We start from the raw sequence: 18365 nt of genomic DNA on the forward strand, positions 1-18365 counted from the left end.
AAACATTTATACCCATAAAGCTTTTATCTAAAACCCGAGTCGAACACGTTTACACGTTGTATCCTATTAAGAACACTAGAGGGCGCTAGAACACGCGAGTTTAATTATCAAGTTTATTTCCGATATTATAACAGAGCATTCATTCTCAAACTTTTTCTGCCATTCCCCACGGTGGGTTTTCTAGCCCCACCTTTCCTCCATCACGACCAAAAATGGAAACACTTCTTATTTAAAAAACGTCAAACTTTTTGAGTTTTCAATAACATAAAATATCATCAAGTTCAAAACAAGAGCAAATAAAGGTGTAGTTGTGTTGTGTTACTGATGTTTTCGTTTACTTGCGATAATGATAATAACTGTTGCTTTTAGTGTCTCTTTTTATTTAAGAAAATCATAAATGAAGAACACAAAAAATAGATCAATCATGCATCATCCATTGCGCCTCGGCTGTCATGTCTTTATTATCCACTAGAGGGCGCGCTACACAATTTGAAAACCCCTGTAATAGAGTAACTCAAATACAAAATACACCCAACTATTCAATGCACGGCTTAATAGACTTGAGGGATCAAATACTAAACTATTATTTATACAGATTTTAATTTGCATCGTGAATACACAATTTTACTCTGTGTTTTAAATATCGTGTGTACGCTCTAACTTTACGCGTTGGTGGTATAGTGGTGAGCATAGCTGCCTTCCAAGCAGTTGACCCGGGTTCGATTCCCGGCCAACGCATAGAATATCTTTTTATATTATCTGTTACAATAATTATACACAAAATTTCATTTTATTAAATTAACACAATATGTGTTTTTTTTTATATCAACGCAAATGTTAACAAATGAAAATTGTGGCAGGATCTTGAGTGGCAGAGCTTTTTGATAGAGAGAGAGAGAGAGAGAGAGAGGGTGAAGGTGTTTACGCACTGCGTAAAAAGAGAGAGAGAGAGTCAAAGAAAGAGAAAGGCAGAGAAGGAGAGAGAGACAGAGAAAGGCTGGTAAAATAATAATAATAATAATAATAATAATAATAATAATAATAATAAGGACTCTGGCTGGATTAGTTTTCCAGTCGCCCCCAGGTGTGAAAAACGCATCAATTCTGCGTAAAATTCGAGGAACTGGCAATAAAACCATGCCGCTTGCAAACCATCCTGATATAAATCAGTCTGTGATTCCGCGTGCAGCCCCGCCCTCTTTCTCTCTCTCCCTCCATCCCTCCCCTTTTCTCTCTATCCCTCTCTCCTTGAGGCACCGAGTCCCGGCCTCGTCTCCAGTCCGACAGCTGATCACAGAGAAGCAGCAGCACCAGCAGCAGCAGCACCGCGGCAGTTTAACGAGGACCCCACGCTTTTTTTCAACGTCATGGCGTCAGAGGAGCTCGCGCGGAAGCTGAGGCGCAGACTGGACGCCACAGAGCGGCCCGTGAGTCCGGGGCAGAGCCCGGTCATGAGTCCCGCCATGAGCCCCGCCGTGAGCCCCGCGAGGAGCGTCAGCGAGCCACGGAGGGACGGTGAGGGCGACGCGGACGCCGCCGCCAACGGGGACTCGGGGTGCTCGAGCGAGCTCGCGGAGAAGCTGAACCGCAGACTGGAGATCGGAGGGGGAGATGGAGGAGGAGGAGGTGGAGGAGGCGCGAGGCCCCGACAGGTGATGAAGGTGTTCAACCCATACACCGAGTTCAAGGAGTTCACGCGCAAACAGATTAAACAGATGGAGGAGATGTTTAAGAGGTGAGCGCGCGCTCACGCACGCGTCCGTCCTCATCCTCACCAATTCATCAATTACATTCCGCGCGCGTGAGAGAGAGAGAGAGAGAGAGATCCGTCCCGTCAGAAAGACAGATGGATAGAGCAAGAGAGGCAGGAACAGTAAACAGAGTGATGGATGGACACAAAAACACAGAAAGAGATGAGTAAATAGGGCAGAGTGTGAGATAGACAGACAGATAGAAAGAAAGAGGAAAATGGAAATGAGGAAGAGAGAAACTGAAAACAGAGAGAGAGAGAGATCCAAACAAGAGTGAAGGACAGAAAGCTCTCTTTCATGTTTCTGCGGTGATGTTGCAGTGGTGTGAGAGTGTTTGATGAATGGTGTGACGTCACACACTAATGGAACTGATTCAATTCTAATTCTGCTGCTGTACCCCCCCCCCCTTCTCTCTCCCCCATCTCTCTTTCTTTCTCTCTCTTTTTCCTCTCTCTATTTCTCTTTCTCTCACTATTCCCATCTCTACTGTATCTCTTCCTCTCTCTAGCCCCCATCTCTCTCTCTCTTTCTCTCTTTTCCTCTCTCTATTTCTCTTTCTCTCACTATTCCCATCTCTACTGTATCTCTCTTCCTCTCTCTAGCCCCCATCTCTCTCCCCTCTCTCTCTCTCTCTTCCTCTCTCTAGCCCCCATCTCTCTCCCCTCTCTCTCTCTCTCTTCCTCTCTCTTTTCTATCTCTCCTGTTTTCTCTCTTTGTCTTTCTCTATCCCTCTCTATCTCTAATCCTCTCACTATCAGTTTCTCTCTCTCTCTCTCTCTCTCTCTCTCTCTCTCTCTCTCTCTCTCTTCATCTATCCCTCTCTATCTCTAATCCTCTTTCTTTATCAGTTTATCTCTCTCCTGTTCTCTCTCTCTCTCTCTTTAGTTCTCTCTCTCTCTCTCTCTCTCTCTCTCTCTTTAGTTCTCTCTCTCTTTCTCTCTTTTTCTTTTCATTTTCGGCCTCATTGCGGCATCACAAGGGGCCACTTTTCCGAAGTCCTGCATCCCCACTGGCACTAACAATGTCAGCTTTGTGTGTGTGTGTGTGTGTGTGTGTGTGTGTGTGTGTGTGTGTGTGTGTGAGACCTGGGATAGATGCAGGCTCTGTGGGTGCAGGAGTTGTGGGTGTGAGATGTTTCTATACACAAGTAAAGAAGTAAACAGACTGGGATGAAGAGAGTTTTATTCGAAGCCACCAGGACTTCTCCGAGATCTCTCAGGAGAACGTGGGCGTGGTCTGGGCGTGTATGGGCGTGGTCTGTGCTTGGTGGGTGTGCTTGAAGTATTTGTGGGTGTGTAGGGTGTGGTATGAGCTTGTGTATGTGGGTGTGGCCAAACACGTGTGTGTGAGGGAGTGGGCGTGGTCTGAGCTTGTGTTAATGGGTGTGCTCTGAACTTGTGTATGTTGTTGTTGGTCAATATATTTTAGAAGGTGTGTGGTTTGACTGTATGTAGGTGAGTGTGGATTTGGTTTCTCTGGAAGAACACAAGTGTGGTCTCAGCTTCAGTAACAGGGTCCGAGTGTCTGTGGGAGGGTGTGGGTGTGGGTGTGGCCTGAACTTCTGTATAGGTCTGTGTGTCCACGCCTCCTTTACTGGTCCTGACAAGTTCAGAAAATCAGAAAACCAGCAAGTAAGTAGCGTAATAACAGAGGGGAGAGAGGTGTATGTGACCCACTTCAGCCTGGTTTTGCACTCGTTTAGCCACAGAGGAAATACGTGTCATCGAAAAAAAGAAAACCGGGTCACTCACACACACACACACACACACACACACACACACACACACACACACAAGGCTGAACTGCACAGTATCTGCCGTCGAATCATGAAGACAATCTCGGCATTCAGACCACAGTTAGGTCTTTCTCATGAGCCATTACAGAGCGCGCGCACACACACACACACACACACACACACACACACACACACACACACACACACACACACACAGAGTCTAATTGCTTTACTGCTTTACGAGTCCTGGGTTTCCATGGTTCCTTTTGCCTTTGTGTACCATCATGTTAATGGAGTGTGTGTGTGTGTGTGTGTTGTGCTGGAATGCGTTTGGCATGCGGTGGGTGCTGAAATGCCAACTTCACCCTCCTTTTTCTTCCTTATTATTCTTTTTCACTCCCACCCCCCTTCCTCTCTCTGAGTTCTGATTGGTGGACTCTGGTACGTGGGAGTCTTATTTGTTGTTTCAGAGTAGCAGTATAAATCCAAACATATAAACATCTCGCAAAAACCGTTTGCAGAAAGTGTGTTTCCTGCATTTCCTCCAGAGACGATTGGAATCTGGATTCTAGATTATCAGGAATTAATGGTTCATAAAAACATGGCTTTGTAATGAAAAAAATAGCGATCCTTTTTTTGGGCTTATACTGGGGTGACGCAAGTCAGTAAAAGGACCTTTCATGGGTGTGTGTGTGTGTGTGTGTGTGTGTGTGTGTGTGTGTGTGTGTGTATGAAGGCCAGCTCACTGCCCCAATCCTGGCTATCTAAAAATACCATGAAGAGCCAATGAGAGAGAACATTTAAACACACACACACACACACACACACACTGCAAAATGCTCAGTAGTTCGCGTTAGTTCAGTGCGTTTATACACGAATACGTGAGTTAGAGTTTTACCCTGATTTGATAAAGTGGGCGGGGTTAAACCGTGCATCGTGTGTTTGGATTAGCTGCTTCCGTTTGATTGATTGCTAAGTCCAGACACAACACTTCTGTCGAGAAGAGATTAGACACGGTGTTTGAGTGTGAGACGTGAGACAGCCTGATGTGTACGTGTGTGTAAGTGATGGTTTGTTCATGAACGATTCGTTCATTTTGAACAAGTCTTTAACGGGACTCAGAAGAACGAGTCGTCTCAAAAAAGAAAACAGAAAGGTGCTGTTCCTTTCATTCTTTCGTTATATTACGTATACGCGCTCATACACTCTACGCTAAACGATTCCCAGCATCTGTGTGTGTGTGTGTGTGTGTGTGTGTGTGTGTGTGTGTGTGTGTGTGTGTGTGAATTACTTAAAGATTGTCACTTATGCAATCAAAGCATCACACTATTTGTCTTTCTCTTTGTGTCTCTCTGTGTCTCTCCCCATCACTTCCTGGAGAACAGGATATTAAAATTCTTCACCTCAGTTCTCCCACTCTTCTTGTACTTCAATCTTCAAATCCAAACAAACTCGTTCCTCACACTCTACCATCACATCTGTAGAAAATGTTGCTGTTCCTGATGTCTCTGTCCTGTTTGTCCTCAGGTTAGCTTATTAGCATCAGTCCTCAGTGCAACTCCAGTTGCACTCTGTAAAATCCTGGAGAATGTTTTTCACGCTAGGCTTTATGCTAGCAAAGCAAGCTAGCCACATACTTCATGCGCACTAGATGCAGGTCATCTCTGCTGCTTCTTACAGGTTTGGTTCTCCTGCATCTGGTGTTTCTACACGTTTAATGTGCGTATACGATGGGATGCTCCACGTTTGGAAGTTTTCCATCCAGACTGTAAATAAGAACTGGTTGAAATTTTTTCACACTTTAATTTATGACGATGTTTGATATATGACGTGGACGTAAACTAGGAATTGAAGCACACTAAACATACACTCAATTTTGTGGACCCCTGACCATATAATTGGTATGTGCTTCTTCTCGAACATACCATTCCACATGAATTCCTCATTTACTCTTATACTGAGCTTCATTCTGCTGGGAAGATGTTCCACAAGATTTTTGTGGAGAATTCATTCAACCACAGTGGTTTTAGTAAAGTCACGTACTGGTGTAGGTGAGGTGAGGTGTCAGGGTTGTCAGGGTGAAAAATTCGTCCCAAATTAGTGAGTATAAGGGCTTTATAGCAGGAAGAGCTTTCACTCCAACCCACAGAAACCATATCTTAAAAATATCGTGCCACATCCAAAGACGTCCTTCACGCCACCTTTGCAGTAAAAGTTTTAGGAAGAACCGCATACGACTGGAAAAATCCGCCGTCCCAATGCATTTGTGTATGTTACAGATTTGACTCGGGGAAGGACGGATACATTGATCTGATGGAGCTGAAGATGATGATGGAGAAGCTGGGAGCTCCTCAGACTCACATCGGCTTAAAGAACATGATCCGCGAGGTGGATGAAGACTATGACGGCAAGCTCAGCTACCGAGAGGTAAGTGTGGGTGTGGGTGTGGGTGTGTGTGTGCTATAAGCAGCTTTTTGAAAAATATCTTTGTGCTTCACACCTTGTGGTCCATCTGTGTTATTGGTTCATTCCTGATTGGTTTAGATTAAAATGCGTACAATTAAATGATCCGATAAGAAAAAAAACGAGGGCAATGAGCTGAAAGTCCTCATAAAACCCTGTTTGAACATACAGGGACATTTTTTTTTGTGTAAAAACAAGAAATTTTATATGACAGTTTTCAGTTTTTTTCACCCTAATAGTAGCTGATGAGTCTTTTTGGGGACTGACCTGATCTTATAGTATCATCAGAATAACCTGTGTGGATCGGGTTTGCGGTCCTCAGAAAGCTATAGAGCCACACACACTCACACACAGACACTCAGACTCTCAGACAGGTGATAAGGCAGCTATGTGTGGAACACAGTGGCTCTGTTGTGTCTCAGTTCCTTAAGTGACTGAGGCATTCCATATGGATAAGATTGCACACACACACACACACACACACACTCGGTTTATCTTAGATCACAATCTGCAGTCACAATTAATCTCTCAATTGGCAAAAGGATTGGGGCACCTGATTTATCCAGACACACACAAATCTCAATATGAACATGATGATCTTATTAGAATAGCAAATGTAGAATGAATGTGTGATGCAATGTTCAGAAAGAAGCTTATATCAATCTTATGCTTGGGTGTCCACATACTTTCGGTGACACATGAAGTAGACCACTGACACTGGATTCCTTACCCGAGTACTAGGAAAATGTTTCCGGGTTACGTTTGGTGCGTATCAGAACGAGCGGATGAAAACGTATCAAAACCTTCTGACCAATCGGATTTGAGAACGCAGCAGCCTTAATTTCGCATGCTGTGTTGAGCAACGGAATGAAAAGAAAATATATATAACACAAATATTTCTCTCTCTCTCTCTCTCTCTCAGTTCCTCCTGATCTTCAGGAGAGCTGCAGCAGGGGATCTGCAGGAGGACGACCCTCTCATGGCACTGGCTCGTCTCTCAGAGATCAACGTGTCCAATGAGGGCGTGAAGGGAGCATGTGACTTCTTTGAGGCCAAGGTGTGTGTGTGTGTGTGTGTGTGTGTGTGTGTGTGTGTGTGTGTGTGTGTGTTAATTAAGAGAGAGTGTGCACTGTTTCCTGTGTCCATTTTTCTTCCTCTTTTTCTTTCGGCTTCTCCCATTTCCCGTGTCCATTGACCTTATGATCTGCTAAGTTTTAGTTTAAATACATGGCTCCCTCTAATGGTGATTAATGTGTACGTGTGTGTACGTGTGTGTGTGTGTGTGTGTGTGTGTGTGTGTGTGTGTGTGTGTGTGTGTGTGTGTGTGTGTGTGTGTGTGTGTGTGTGTGTTTACATAGGTGAGGTTTTAAGTCGTGTGTCTCCATCTAATGGCAGTACAGTTGAACTTCACCTTTAGGAGTGTGTGTGTGTGTGTGTGTACAAAATGTGTAATACTGGTATACAGTCTTCATTATGTGCAATATGGAGTGTGTGTGTGTGTGTGAGAGAGATGGTTTTTAATATGGAGTATGTGGATATAATGTGTGTGTGTGTTTTATAAAATATTGGTATACAGGTTGTGTTATCTGTAACAGGGAGAAAAAGAAAGCGTGTGTGTGTGTGTGTGTGTGTGTGTGTGTGTGTTACAGGCTCAGGTGCTGTCAGTACGCAGTAAGTTTGAGGCAGAGCTCCGTGAAGAGAAAGAAGAGAAGCAGAGGATGGAAGAGGAGAAAGCAACGACGGGCCGCATTCAAAGAGCTTCAATCTGCATTTACCTCCTGAACATGCATGCACGAACACACACACACACACACACACACACACACACACACACACACACACACATACACACATACACACACAAGGCGTACCTCCTACTGATGAACACAGAAGCACAGCTGTAAAGCCTCACTGTAACTGTAGCTAAAGTAACTCACACACACACATACAGTACACACACACACACACACACACACACACACACACACACACACACACACAGCTTTAAAGGTGTGAGCTTCCTATTTTACTCCGACTAGCTCTATTTTTGAAATAATATTTAATATAAGAGAGTACTTTAGTATATAACGATATTAATGAAGGAATATATAACAATATAATTAAAAAACAATATATATATATATATATGAATATTTAAATCAGGTCGCATGCTGAGCGACTTTGTGACATCATCATGACATCAGGTTTAGGGAAATGTTTTTTTATTTATTTGTTTTTAGATTTTTTTTAATCATGACCAACTTTCATAATGTAATAGATTTTTCTTAAATTGTATTTTTTTTCCTTAGCATGTCTTAAAATCCATTAACAATAAAGTCTGTTATTACACGAGTGAACACTACGGAATGTGTAAATGCACTCACACGCACACAACGTGAACTAATACACAAACACCAAAATAACGCAATAGCCAATTCTTTAGAATTTTCTTCTAATAAAAATGTTATAAAAATCAATAGAAATAAGGATAAAAATAAATGTTTATAAAAAAGTCCCCAAATCTTTATATACCAGTAAATGTTACAGGCTTTCAGAGTTGAACAACTGAGACTAGATTTTTTCTCTCTGTCTGTTTTGGCTTTCCGTCCACCCTGAGATGGTGTTTTCAGTCAAAAAAAAATATATTGCGTTATCATTTTCAAGTCATCATCTGGATTTAATACAACAGTGTCACTTAAATCCAGATCTTGAAGGTGATAAAGATAGTTTGGAATCTCGATATAATGTGACCTGGCCATTTCTCAGAAGAAAAACAACTTTAAATTGTGTATTAGCAACATTTCTTTAGGGTGAAGCTTTGTGTACATGGGTGAAAAAGAGGGCGTGTTCGATTTGTAGCTCCACCCATTTGACAACAAAGACTCCACCCACACCACGCGAATCCTACCTGTTGCATCATTAAAGGTAATTGTAAAAGTCCGTTTCTGTCCACAAGGTGTCAGTAGTGAGCTACATAACAGTTAACAAGTATATTTTACAATCTCTAATAAACAGGAATTATTATTGAATATTACACACAACTGGAATTAAAATAGGAAAACTGATTTGTAACTATATAATTTATAACCGATCGATTGTACCATGTAAATAGATATACAAGTCACGTGACCCTGTATAACCAGTTTTTAAGGGACAAACCATCAAATGTACACGTGATATTGTTTCACATACAGTGTTTCTTAGTCATGTTGTTCTTTACATCCCATGTTTCTGGAAATGTTTAGGGCATTAACAATGTGTAAAAACTGTTACAAAAGGAACAAGTCTCACCAGGAACAACTTCCTGTTTGACCTTTCAAAATGGCCACCAAGAGGTGTTTAATCTGCAGTCCTGGCTTGAGGCAGTAACCATTTTAAAAGGTCCTAATGGCTTCATCTTGTCATTCAGGTATTAATCCTAATGCTTTAAGGATTGAACACACTCTTGTAGTAAAGTTATGGCACCCCATAAATTCATAAAATTGGGGACAAAACTGAACAACCTTAATTGAAGAACATTTTGTTTTGAGGCAAAAACTGACACTTGAGCAGATCACAGTGAGCAACCGAGCCGGAATAATCAATTCTAACACAATTATGTGTGTGTAACATAGAGACCCTCAAAACAGAAATATATTACTATATAGTAAATCAAACTTCATGTTAATTTCTCTGTGTGTGTGTGAGAGAGAGAGAGAGAGAGAGAGTGGCATTATGGAAAGCCAATAAGGCCAACTACTTTAAAAATGTATAGTCTTAAACCCCCTAAAATGTGGTCTTATTATAAAGTCTTTGTAACGAGGAGGCTGGTGGATTGAAATCCATATGTGGTTTATTGGTAGAAAAACACAGAGCAGGCAAAACAAACACGTAATCCAAAAGCAAAGTAGGCTGAACGGGCAAACGGTACAAACGTCGATAAAGCAGTCCACAGGATCAACAAATCAAAAGATGAGAGGCCGTAGACATAGTTGAGGAAACACAACAGTAACACGTGAACTAATAAGGGCTCAGCTGGCAAAAGAGAATTACAATACTTTGCATCGTTAGAGTGAGCATGGCTTATCATATCCCAAAATTCAAATTCAATTCTCGGCTGATGGTTCCCTCTGTTGGGGTGGAGGTGATATGACAGCTGGGTCTGTCGCAGTCTCTAACGCCACAGGTTTTTTCCTAATAACAGCAAATTTTACTCTTTAACAAGATCTCATGTTTCTCATAAATAATAATTCCAGCACTGATTCTATGAGTGTTGTGCAAAGTCTCGTGACTGGAATGATGAGAGATTATAAAAAATAATGCTTTTAACAACTGTCATAATGAAAGAATATTTTTTATGACTTGTGACTTGTGTCTCAAAGGCTGATTTATTCATTTTTAAACGATTTATTCATTCATATTCATTTTCAAACAAATATCATTCGTTTGTCATGTCAGAACAGTAACTATACAGGAAAAAGGATTGAACAACTCAGACTTGAAGACTTGGACCAATTAAACAGTGGTAGATGAAGTACACAAACCATGTACTTGAGAAAAAATAGTAGAGCTACACTAAAAGTGCAACAGTATTTGCCTTCAGATGCACTTAAGTATCCAATGTAATATGATTTATTATAGCTATAATGTTCCTATTATCATTTTTTATCACACGACTCTTTACTTAATCACCTCAATTTATGTGTGAAGGCTCAGGACACCGATCTATTAATAGAATGATATTAATGACTCAAACACTGATTGATTGTGCAAATGAGGTCACGTGTGTTGTGGCGAGTTCTAGTCTGGAGTTTCTTCCATCATTGATTCCTCTCTAAATGTTCTGCTTGATGATGAACTGATGCTGAACTGTATGTTGGTGATCAGTAGATACACCAAGCACCAATCAGAACACGTGTAAAACAGAGCAGGCGCTCGATCCTGATTGGTGACTCGCTGCGTGTTTGACCAGTTACGTTTTTATACACAAATAAATACAAAAATATCGACCGATTTTGCTAAATGTAGTTGAGTAATATTTGACTTTGAAATGTAGTAAAGTTAAAGTAAAAGTCTCCCCAAATGGAAATACTTCAATAAAGTACAGCTACATGGAAAAGCTAATTAAGTACAGGGAAATAATAACATTTACTTCATTACTGTCCACCTCTGCAGTTAAATGGTAAATGAATTATATTAGTTTCTCATCATTTGTCTGATCATTCATCAAGCAAAAGTTTTGAAGCCACCATCAATAAATACATTCTAATACTGTTTCAGTAGGACACAGACAAAGAATACAATCAGTTGAAAACTCTGTTGGGAAAGATAAGAGTTAAAAAGCAAGTTATTTATCCAAAAAGTGCTCATTTATATACCTCTGGAAAGGGTACTTCTTTAGACCCGTTGTTTAAAGACTGTTATGGATTCAGTTGTTCTGACAACCAGTGGCAGTTCTTTCCTCTACCTCTGTTCCAGAACAGAGAAGAGTCTGGAAGCTTCCCTGTACCCTGATAGATGATGGGATCAGTTGAGCAGTGGTTGAGGATCAGTGCTGAGATGAAGGGGGTGCTGGTCCAATTTTGGCTTTGTAGGCCAGCATCAGTGTTTTTAATCTGATGTGGGCAGCTACAGGAATCCACTGGAGGGAGCGTAGCAGTGGGGCAGTGTGGAAGAACCTAGAGATGTTGAATACAAGGCTGCATTCTGGATTTTATTTAGACTTTATACTAAGATATCATCTAGTCTTACATTTGCATAAGTAAATGTGTTGAGGAAATTTGGCAAATAGAAATGAAATGTTTAAACCTTATTCTGTTCAAATGAATAAAATATCTTGAAATGTTACAGTCTCTTATGGACAACGAATGGGGCCAAAATCATATATTTCTTTGTCATAGTCTACGTTCAGTGTCATAATCATAGAGCAGAAAAGTGCTTTTTTTAAGAATATTATTTTTAATTCATCTTTCGTTATATGTTACAAAATGATGGTGAACTTCTTTCACAAGGCCACACAGAGCCTTCCACACAGTTTAATTTACAAACAGTAGTCAGTGTTTAAAAATGTCTTTTCCGTTTGGTAAGAAAGAAAAAAAATCTTGGGGATCATAACATTTTACACACATAACCAATACTGATAGAAAAATCTCAGATTTTTGATTTACAGTATATATTGGATTGATTGACTTAAAGAATAATAGAGAAAAAAAAAAGTTACCTCTGCTCACAAAATTCCTTCAGAGCAAAGACTCGGAGAAGATAAGTACTTTAATAATGCAGTGTTATCTGAGTGTTATTTTAATAGGAAAAAAAATAAAATAAAAATATACAGTGTGCGACTATCTGTCTAATCATGCAGATCTATGTGCAGGGTCCAGTGGATTTGCTAGTCCTTTATGTGGGAAATGAACTACACTATGCGGACAAAAGTTCGAGCGTAAGCATAAGATAAGATAGCGTAAGGTCCCATGAACATTCCATTCCACATTTAGTCTCCATTAGCTGTTATAATAAAATCCCATCTTCTGGGAAGATGTTCAACTTGATTCTGTGGAGATTTGTGAGATTTCATTCAGCCACAAGGGTGTTAGTAAAGTCAGGTACTGATGTAGAGGAGGTGAGGAGGCCTGGGTGCAGTCAGCGTTCACATTCATCTCAATAGGGTTGAGGGTCAGAGCTCTATAGCAGGAGATCTTCCAATCCAAACCATTGACAGCATATGTTCATGAAGATATGAAGGGAAAATGTCATGCTACTGCAATCAAATATATCCTATATAACCGTGTGCCTTCAACATTGTGTTAACAGTTTGGCAAAGAACCACACATGGCTGGAAAAGTTAGGTGTCTCAATATTTTGTCTATAAAGTGTACCTTGTGACTTTGTCGTTCAAGAAACAGAAACGAGCAGAATTTTTTACAATATTTTAATACTGGCTCTTTGTATTTAGGGCTTAGTGTTTGGGTAATTTCTTTTACTTTTTTTTGACAAAAATGAACTAATTCCTCAAAACTAATAGAGCCAAGCATGTTTCCTAGGTTTTGTTCAAATTAAACATACAAACAAACAAACAAACAAAAAGCAAAAACAAAAAAAAACCCCACAATGTAGCCATTCCCACAAGTGACTAGCTAGCTAGCATAATTCTGCATGTTTATTTTAACGGTTCCACAATCACCTGGCACCTTGATGCTAATTTATAAGCAGTAGTATTGTTTAGCTCTCAGCAGTGTACTCTAAAATCATCGCTTTATTTATTTATTGTTAAATCTTAAAATGTCACATATTTTCAGTGAAAATGCGCATCCACGTTTCATGCTATTCCTTCGTTCTTTCAAGTCCAGATGTGATGTGGTTTTAGAAGAACAGTGTTGCCTTGAAGTCCTTGAAGGTGAAAAATACAGTTTTTACTCCATTCTGAATGTTGAATTCCATGACCTGTGTATTTCTAATGAGAAAACCCCCCCAAAATGGTGTAGTTTCTGCCTGATGAGGGGGGTAGATTTGAGGAACCAGAGTGTGGTGTTGAATAAAACGTCTGTAGTTTCGCTATGAATCTTTATGATGTTAAATAAAGTCAATATAGTTATTCAGGAAGACAATAATGAGAGGCTATTGATTAGCTGGGTAGCTAGGTAGATTTAGCTTGTGTCTAGTGCCTGGTTGCTTGTAGTTAGCTTCCAGGTGGGTTCTTCTTGCACTTTGGTGTCTGTCAATTAGTTTAGAATTTTGAAATCCAATTTCGATCCAGACAGATTCCCACTAGTGGTTAACGATGAGACAGATACTAGCTATGGATTAGCATCTGACCAAGTTCTACATAGTGATTAGTATTAATGGAATGAAATGTAAGAATTGTGTGAACGTTGTTCTCAAGTGAAATGCCATTTCATGTGCACGGAGGAAAAATGGAGGACACACACAAACACAGAAACGTACAGACGAACAGCTATTCCATTGCATCGTTACCGTCGCCGTTGACCTGTACCACACACTCCTTGTCCCGAGAGTTGCTGTAAGTGTTGGGTCCCATAAGTGAGCAGATGTGTGTGTCGAAATAGCGCATGGCCTGAGCGCTGTTCCGCCGTTCTCCGTGCAGGACCGCCTTGGTGAACCGACGCCCATATTGGATCTCGTCAGCCAAGTAGGATGTCCTCTTGTGGTACGCAGATCCTGTGCCCTCCTGCGAAGCGGAAAGGAACACAACCAGCTCGAACTGCGACTGGCCTGATGGCGGCATGACGCGATTCAGTGGGCTGTCTGGGGTCAAGGGGTGGAGAAAGGTCAAAGGGGACAGGAAGAGTGGGCAAGGTCGGGAGCCCAAGCCATCGAGCATGAAATCCAAGGCGGTTTGGTGGATTGTGTGATCGTCCTGTTCCTCGTAGAGCACAGAGCTCACACACACGTCGACCAGTGGCCTCGAGAGCAGATTACACACACGGAACATCAGGCAACGTTGACCTTCAACTTCACACACCACGGCTTTAGGGCTGAACAAAATTCCACTGCAGCGCTTCTGGGGACGAGAGAATTTAGCCACGAATGCGCCTGAGATAAATAGAGAGAAGAAAAATAAAGAAAGGGGTGAAAATTAATGTTTTTTAAAACATTTTTTTAATAGGAACACCCGTAGGAACAACCAAAATGGTGCAAAAACCATCAAGCGATCTTTAGTTTAACATGAAAAACACATTTTTATAGAGCTGAACTGCTGTGAGCTGAAAGAAAGTGAACAGTAATAATTATTTAAATAATAATAATTTAATTAACAACTTTTCGCAGCTGTGAGGAGCAGATAAGCATCTCACAACATGTTAAACCTTAAGACAGATGGGTTACAAAAGCAGTAGGCCAGAACATCATTTCATCATGGACAGCTAATTAGAACAAAAAGCAAATGTGAAAATGTGCGTGAAACTGGGCAAATCTGCCTCAGAGACGTTTGACATGCGGTACGCTTCACATACGGCGATGCTGCGTTGAGTAGTTTTGGTGTTTTGAGTGGCACGCTCACTTCAAAAGCGGAAGAACATTAGTGAAGAGGATAAAAGATCAGGAAGACCTTCAATGAGCTCAACCCCTGAAAATGTCGAAACCATTCAGCTACTTGTTCATGATGATTGTCGGAGAACAACCCTCTTCCTGAAGATTAAGATCCAGAGCAAAGGTCACTGTTTTGACACTGTTGTGGGGATCCAACACGCAGAAGGTGATTAATGCTTCAAAAAGAAGACTTTCAGGATGTATTCCAGAAGTGGCAGGAACACTGGGAGCGCTGTATTTCTGTGCGAGGGGACTATTTTGAAGGCGATAGGGTGTAAATGATAGAAATAAAGTACTTTCTTGTAAACAATGCTAATCTAAAACTTTTTGATACCACCTCATGAGTGATGTGAGGAGGCCTGGGGTGCAGTCAGCATTCACATTCATCCCAAAGGTGTATAGAGCTCTATAGACGGAAGATCTTCCACTCCAACCCATGTAAAGCATCTTAATGGAGCTGGCTTTGTGCACAGGGACATTGTCATGCTAAAACAGGTTTGGGTCTCCTATACAACTGTGTCCAATGTTGTGGTAATAGTTTGGGGAAGAACCACATATGGCATAAAGTGCATTTGTCCCTAAAGTGTTTTTGAAGTCCTGTGATCATAAACTATAAGACCAGGAGCCAAAGTTTAAACTGAGAGACCTTTCTCACAAACACATGCTGAGTCACTGAGAAAAGTCTTTGATTAACAAATGTACACATAATCTGAGTGTGTGCTTTGTTTATATTGGAGTTACAGTTTATAAGTTGGCTGTAATGTTTAAATAAGCTATTTCTACAGTTATTCAATACCTAGTGTGTTTTCTTAACATTTAAGACTTTCAAGTGTTTAGAAGTGCAATGGCCAATAGACTCTTTCTCCTTCAAAATTAATGGAAATATTTACAGTTGGAATATTAAAAATGTATAGTTCAATTGCTAAAAGAACCATCCAACAATCATACAAAGCAACCTAACAAATCAAAACGATTCAATATTGTTAATATGATATAATTAGCAGAAGACATACCAGTGATGAAGGCCTCAAGCATGAGCCCCAGCAGCATCTGCAAGGCAAGAAGGGCAATGGCCATGGGGCAATCGGCATTGGGGTACATGGTCCCATATCCAATGGTCAGCTGGGTCTCGAGGGCGAACGAGAAGGCGGCGGTGAATCCTGTCACGTATTTGACGCACAGCGTATGCCCAGGTGGCGGGTTGTCATGGTCGACGACCAAATCCCCATTGGCACGTGCCAAGACGTACCACAGTATAGCAAAGAGAAGCCAATGGAGGAGGAAGGAACCACAGAATGCCAACACCACCCAACGCCAACGCAGGGAAAGCCACGCCCCCCACATGTCCTTAAAAGCACTGATCCACGTTTCCCGTATACCGGAGGCAGGGCTGCGCATAAGACTCCTCCCATCCTTGCTAACCAATCTCTTCTGTGAAGGTTTGGTTTTCATTAGCGGTAATGATGAACTGCTGGTTGCCATGCCAACAGGGAGGGTAGGGGGTGATGAAGATGATGATTTGGACCTGCAAAAAAAAATACATGAGAAGAAGGCCAATAAGTTTGCAAAAGCTGGGCATTAGGTTATAGTGACTAAAATTTTGTAGCCTCGTGACCTGTAAATCATTGATGATAATATCTTGATGTTTCTAGTAATGTAAGTGCCCTCTACCACTATTCCGATGCTTTTCTGATATTGTGTCCAGTACTAACTTCCTCTTTCTGAAGACTAGAGCATCTTCATTGACAATATGGTGTTATTGTTCAAGGTTCTTTATCTGTCACATACATATTGTGATTTGATGGTCCAGGTGGGCCTGGGGTACTGTCAGGGTCCCAATTCATCCCACGGGTGTTCAGCAGAGTTAAGTTCAGATCTCTAAAGCAGCCCCTCCAGATCTTTCACTCAAACTATATCTACATGAAGCTGGCTTTGTTCACATGACACTGTCATGCTAGAAGGGGTTTGGGTCTCCTAGTTCAAGTAAAGGAAACATTTCATACTACTGCATCCAAAGACAAATACAATTGTGTCCAACTTTAAGGTAACAGTTTGGCAAAGAACCACACATTTCAGCATGGCTGGAAAAGTCAGGCGTTCCATACTTTTATCCATATAGTGGTTTGTATTCTATTTAGTGTGAAAGTTGAATGTAATCTTTCAGGTTTTATATTGTTTTTATGTTTCTTTGTGTCTTTTTTTGGATTCTCTGGAACTAAAAATAAACTACTTAAACTTGGCTTGTTGGAAGGAACTTTTCTTTGAGAATGGAGAAATATTTACTTTTTTTTATATTCACATATTATACGAATATCAACTTTTCATTGTTAATGAATTCTTTTACCATTTCACATCACTTTCTCAGTTATTTCACATTTTATTTGATTATAATTATAACATTCTTATACACATGATTAATAACTTTATTTTTCAATTTTTTTGCATGTCTGTAGACAGCCAGGCGGGAACTCCAGATCCCAGCATCCATTGCAGCTTCCAAATATGGTCGTTGCAGCTCTTAAACCCCGCACACACTCCTGCTCTGCATCTTCAAGCTACTGACTGAGCACAGGTAAGCTCAATAAGACACACACACACACACACACACACACACACACACACACACACACACACACTCCTAGTGACTAAATATACTATAAATACCTATATATATTAAAATCACAATATGATTTTTTTTCTTACACATTTCTTACAATATTAGATAATATTAGCATATCATCCTATTCCTATTCCTATTGTAATACCATAAAACAGCTGAGGACGTTAGAATAGAAACAGAAAATGGCTGAAAGTGGTGGAAAATAAACCAAAACCCATTCTCCAGGTAAACTTTAATGTCTCAGCGATCAATGTTCTGGTTGTGCTACATTGCAAACTTATTGCAACTGTTAATGCGTGATGGAAAAAAAGTATTTTACTGAAATTAAAAAAATAGAGAGACGGTACGTTGTTGTACATGGCAGGCTATTTAATTAGTGATGTTTTACACTGCTGTGTGTGTGTGTGTGTGTGTGTGTGTGTAAAGTTTAATCCCCTTTCTCTTTCCAGTAATTGGGACATTGGAGTGTAGGACTGCAGAAGTGATTAGTACTGAAAGCAGTGTTTTGATCTCAAAGAATGAAGTTAGACAGAAATGGAGAGAGTGAGACAGGAATAGAGTGAACAGACAGAAAGAGTGAGAGAGACAGAAAGATGGAGAAACAGTCTGATTTTGTCTGGATGGTGGCCAGTAATGTTATGCTAAATTGAACGAAGAGAGATGGAGAGAGTGAAAGAAGAGTGTGTGTGCATGTGTTTGAGATTGTGCATGTGTGTGTGTGTGTGTGTGTGTGTGTGTGTGTGTGTTTGTGTGTGTGTTTGTGTGTGTGAAA

The 18365-nt window shown here is 40.8% G+C and overlaps 2 protein-coding genes and 1 non-coding gene across 4 annotated transcripts in view; 2 read left to right on the top strand and 1 right to left on the bottom strand.

Annotated features, from left to right (window-relative positions):
- The first annotated feature begins 666 nt into the window (after positions 1 to 666).
- Positions 667 to 738, top strand: trnag-ucc. The gene has a single exon. It is a non-coding gene; the product is annotated as a tRNA-Gly (tRNA).
- Positions 739 to 1197: 459 nt separating this feature from the next.
- On the top strand, positions 1198 to 8301 carry efhd1 (EF-hand domain family, member D1). The gene is given in 5 exon segments (XM_046863541.1): positions 1198 to 1735; positions 5766 to 5913; positions 6872 to 7006; positions 7599 to 7684; positions 7686 to 8301. Coding segments are annotated over 5 exon segments (783 nt in total). The 5' UTR covers positions 1198 to 1367; the 3' UTR covers positions 7732 to 8301.
- A 2712-nt stretch (positions 8302 to 11013) lies between these two features.
- Positions 11014 to 18365, bottom strand: part of kcnj13 (potassium inwardly rectifying channel subfamily J member 13) — an 18998-nt gene continuing 11646 nt past the window's right edge. For both annotated transcript variants that reach the window (XM_046863539.1, XM_046863538.1), the window contains exons 2-3: positions 15987 to 16498; positions 11014 to 14478 (exon numbers count right to left, since the gene is read on the bottom strand). In XM_046863539.1, the coding sequence (XP_046719495.1) occupies positions 13880 to 14478; positions 15987 to 16455 (1068 nt within the window). In that variant the 5' untranslated portion in view covers positions 16456 to 16498 and the 3' untranslated portion in view covers positions 11014 to 13879. The remainder of the gene's footprint in view (positions 14479 to 15986; positions 16499 to 18365) is intronic.

This window comes from Silurus meridionalis, chromosome 12 (assembly GCF_014805685.1).
Source record: "Silurus meridionalis isolate SWU-2019-XX chromosome 12, ASM1480568v1, whole genome shotgun sequence".
Classification (NCBI taxonomy): Eukaryota; Metazoa; Chordata; class Actinopteri; order Siluriformes; family Siluridae; genus Silurus; species Silurus meridionalis.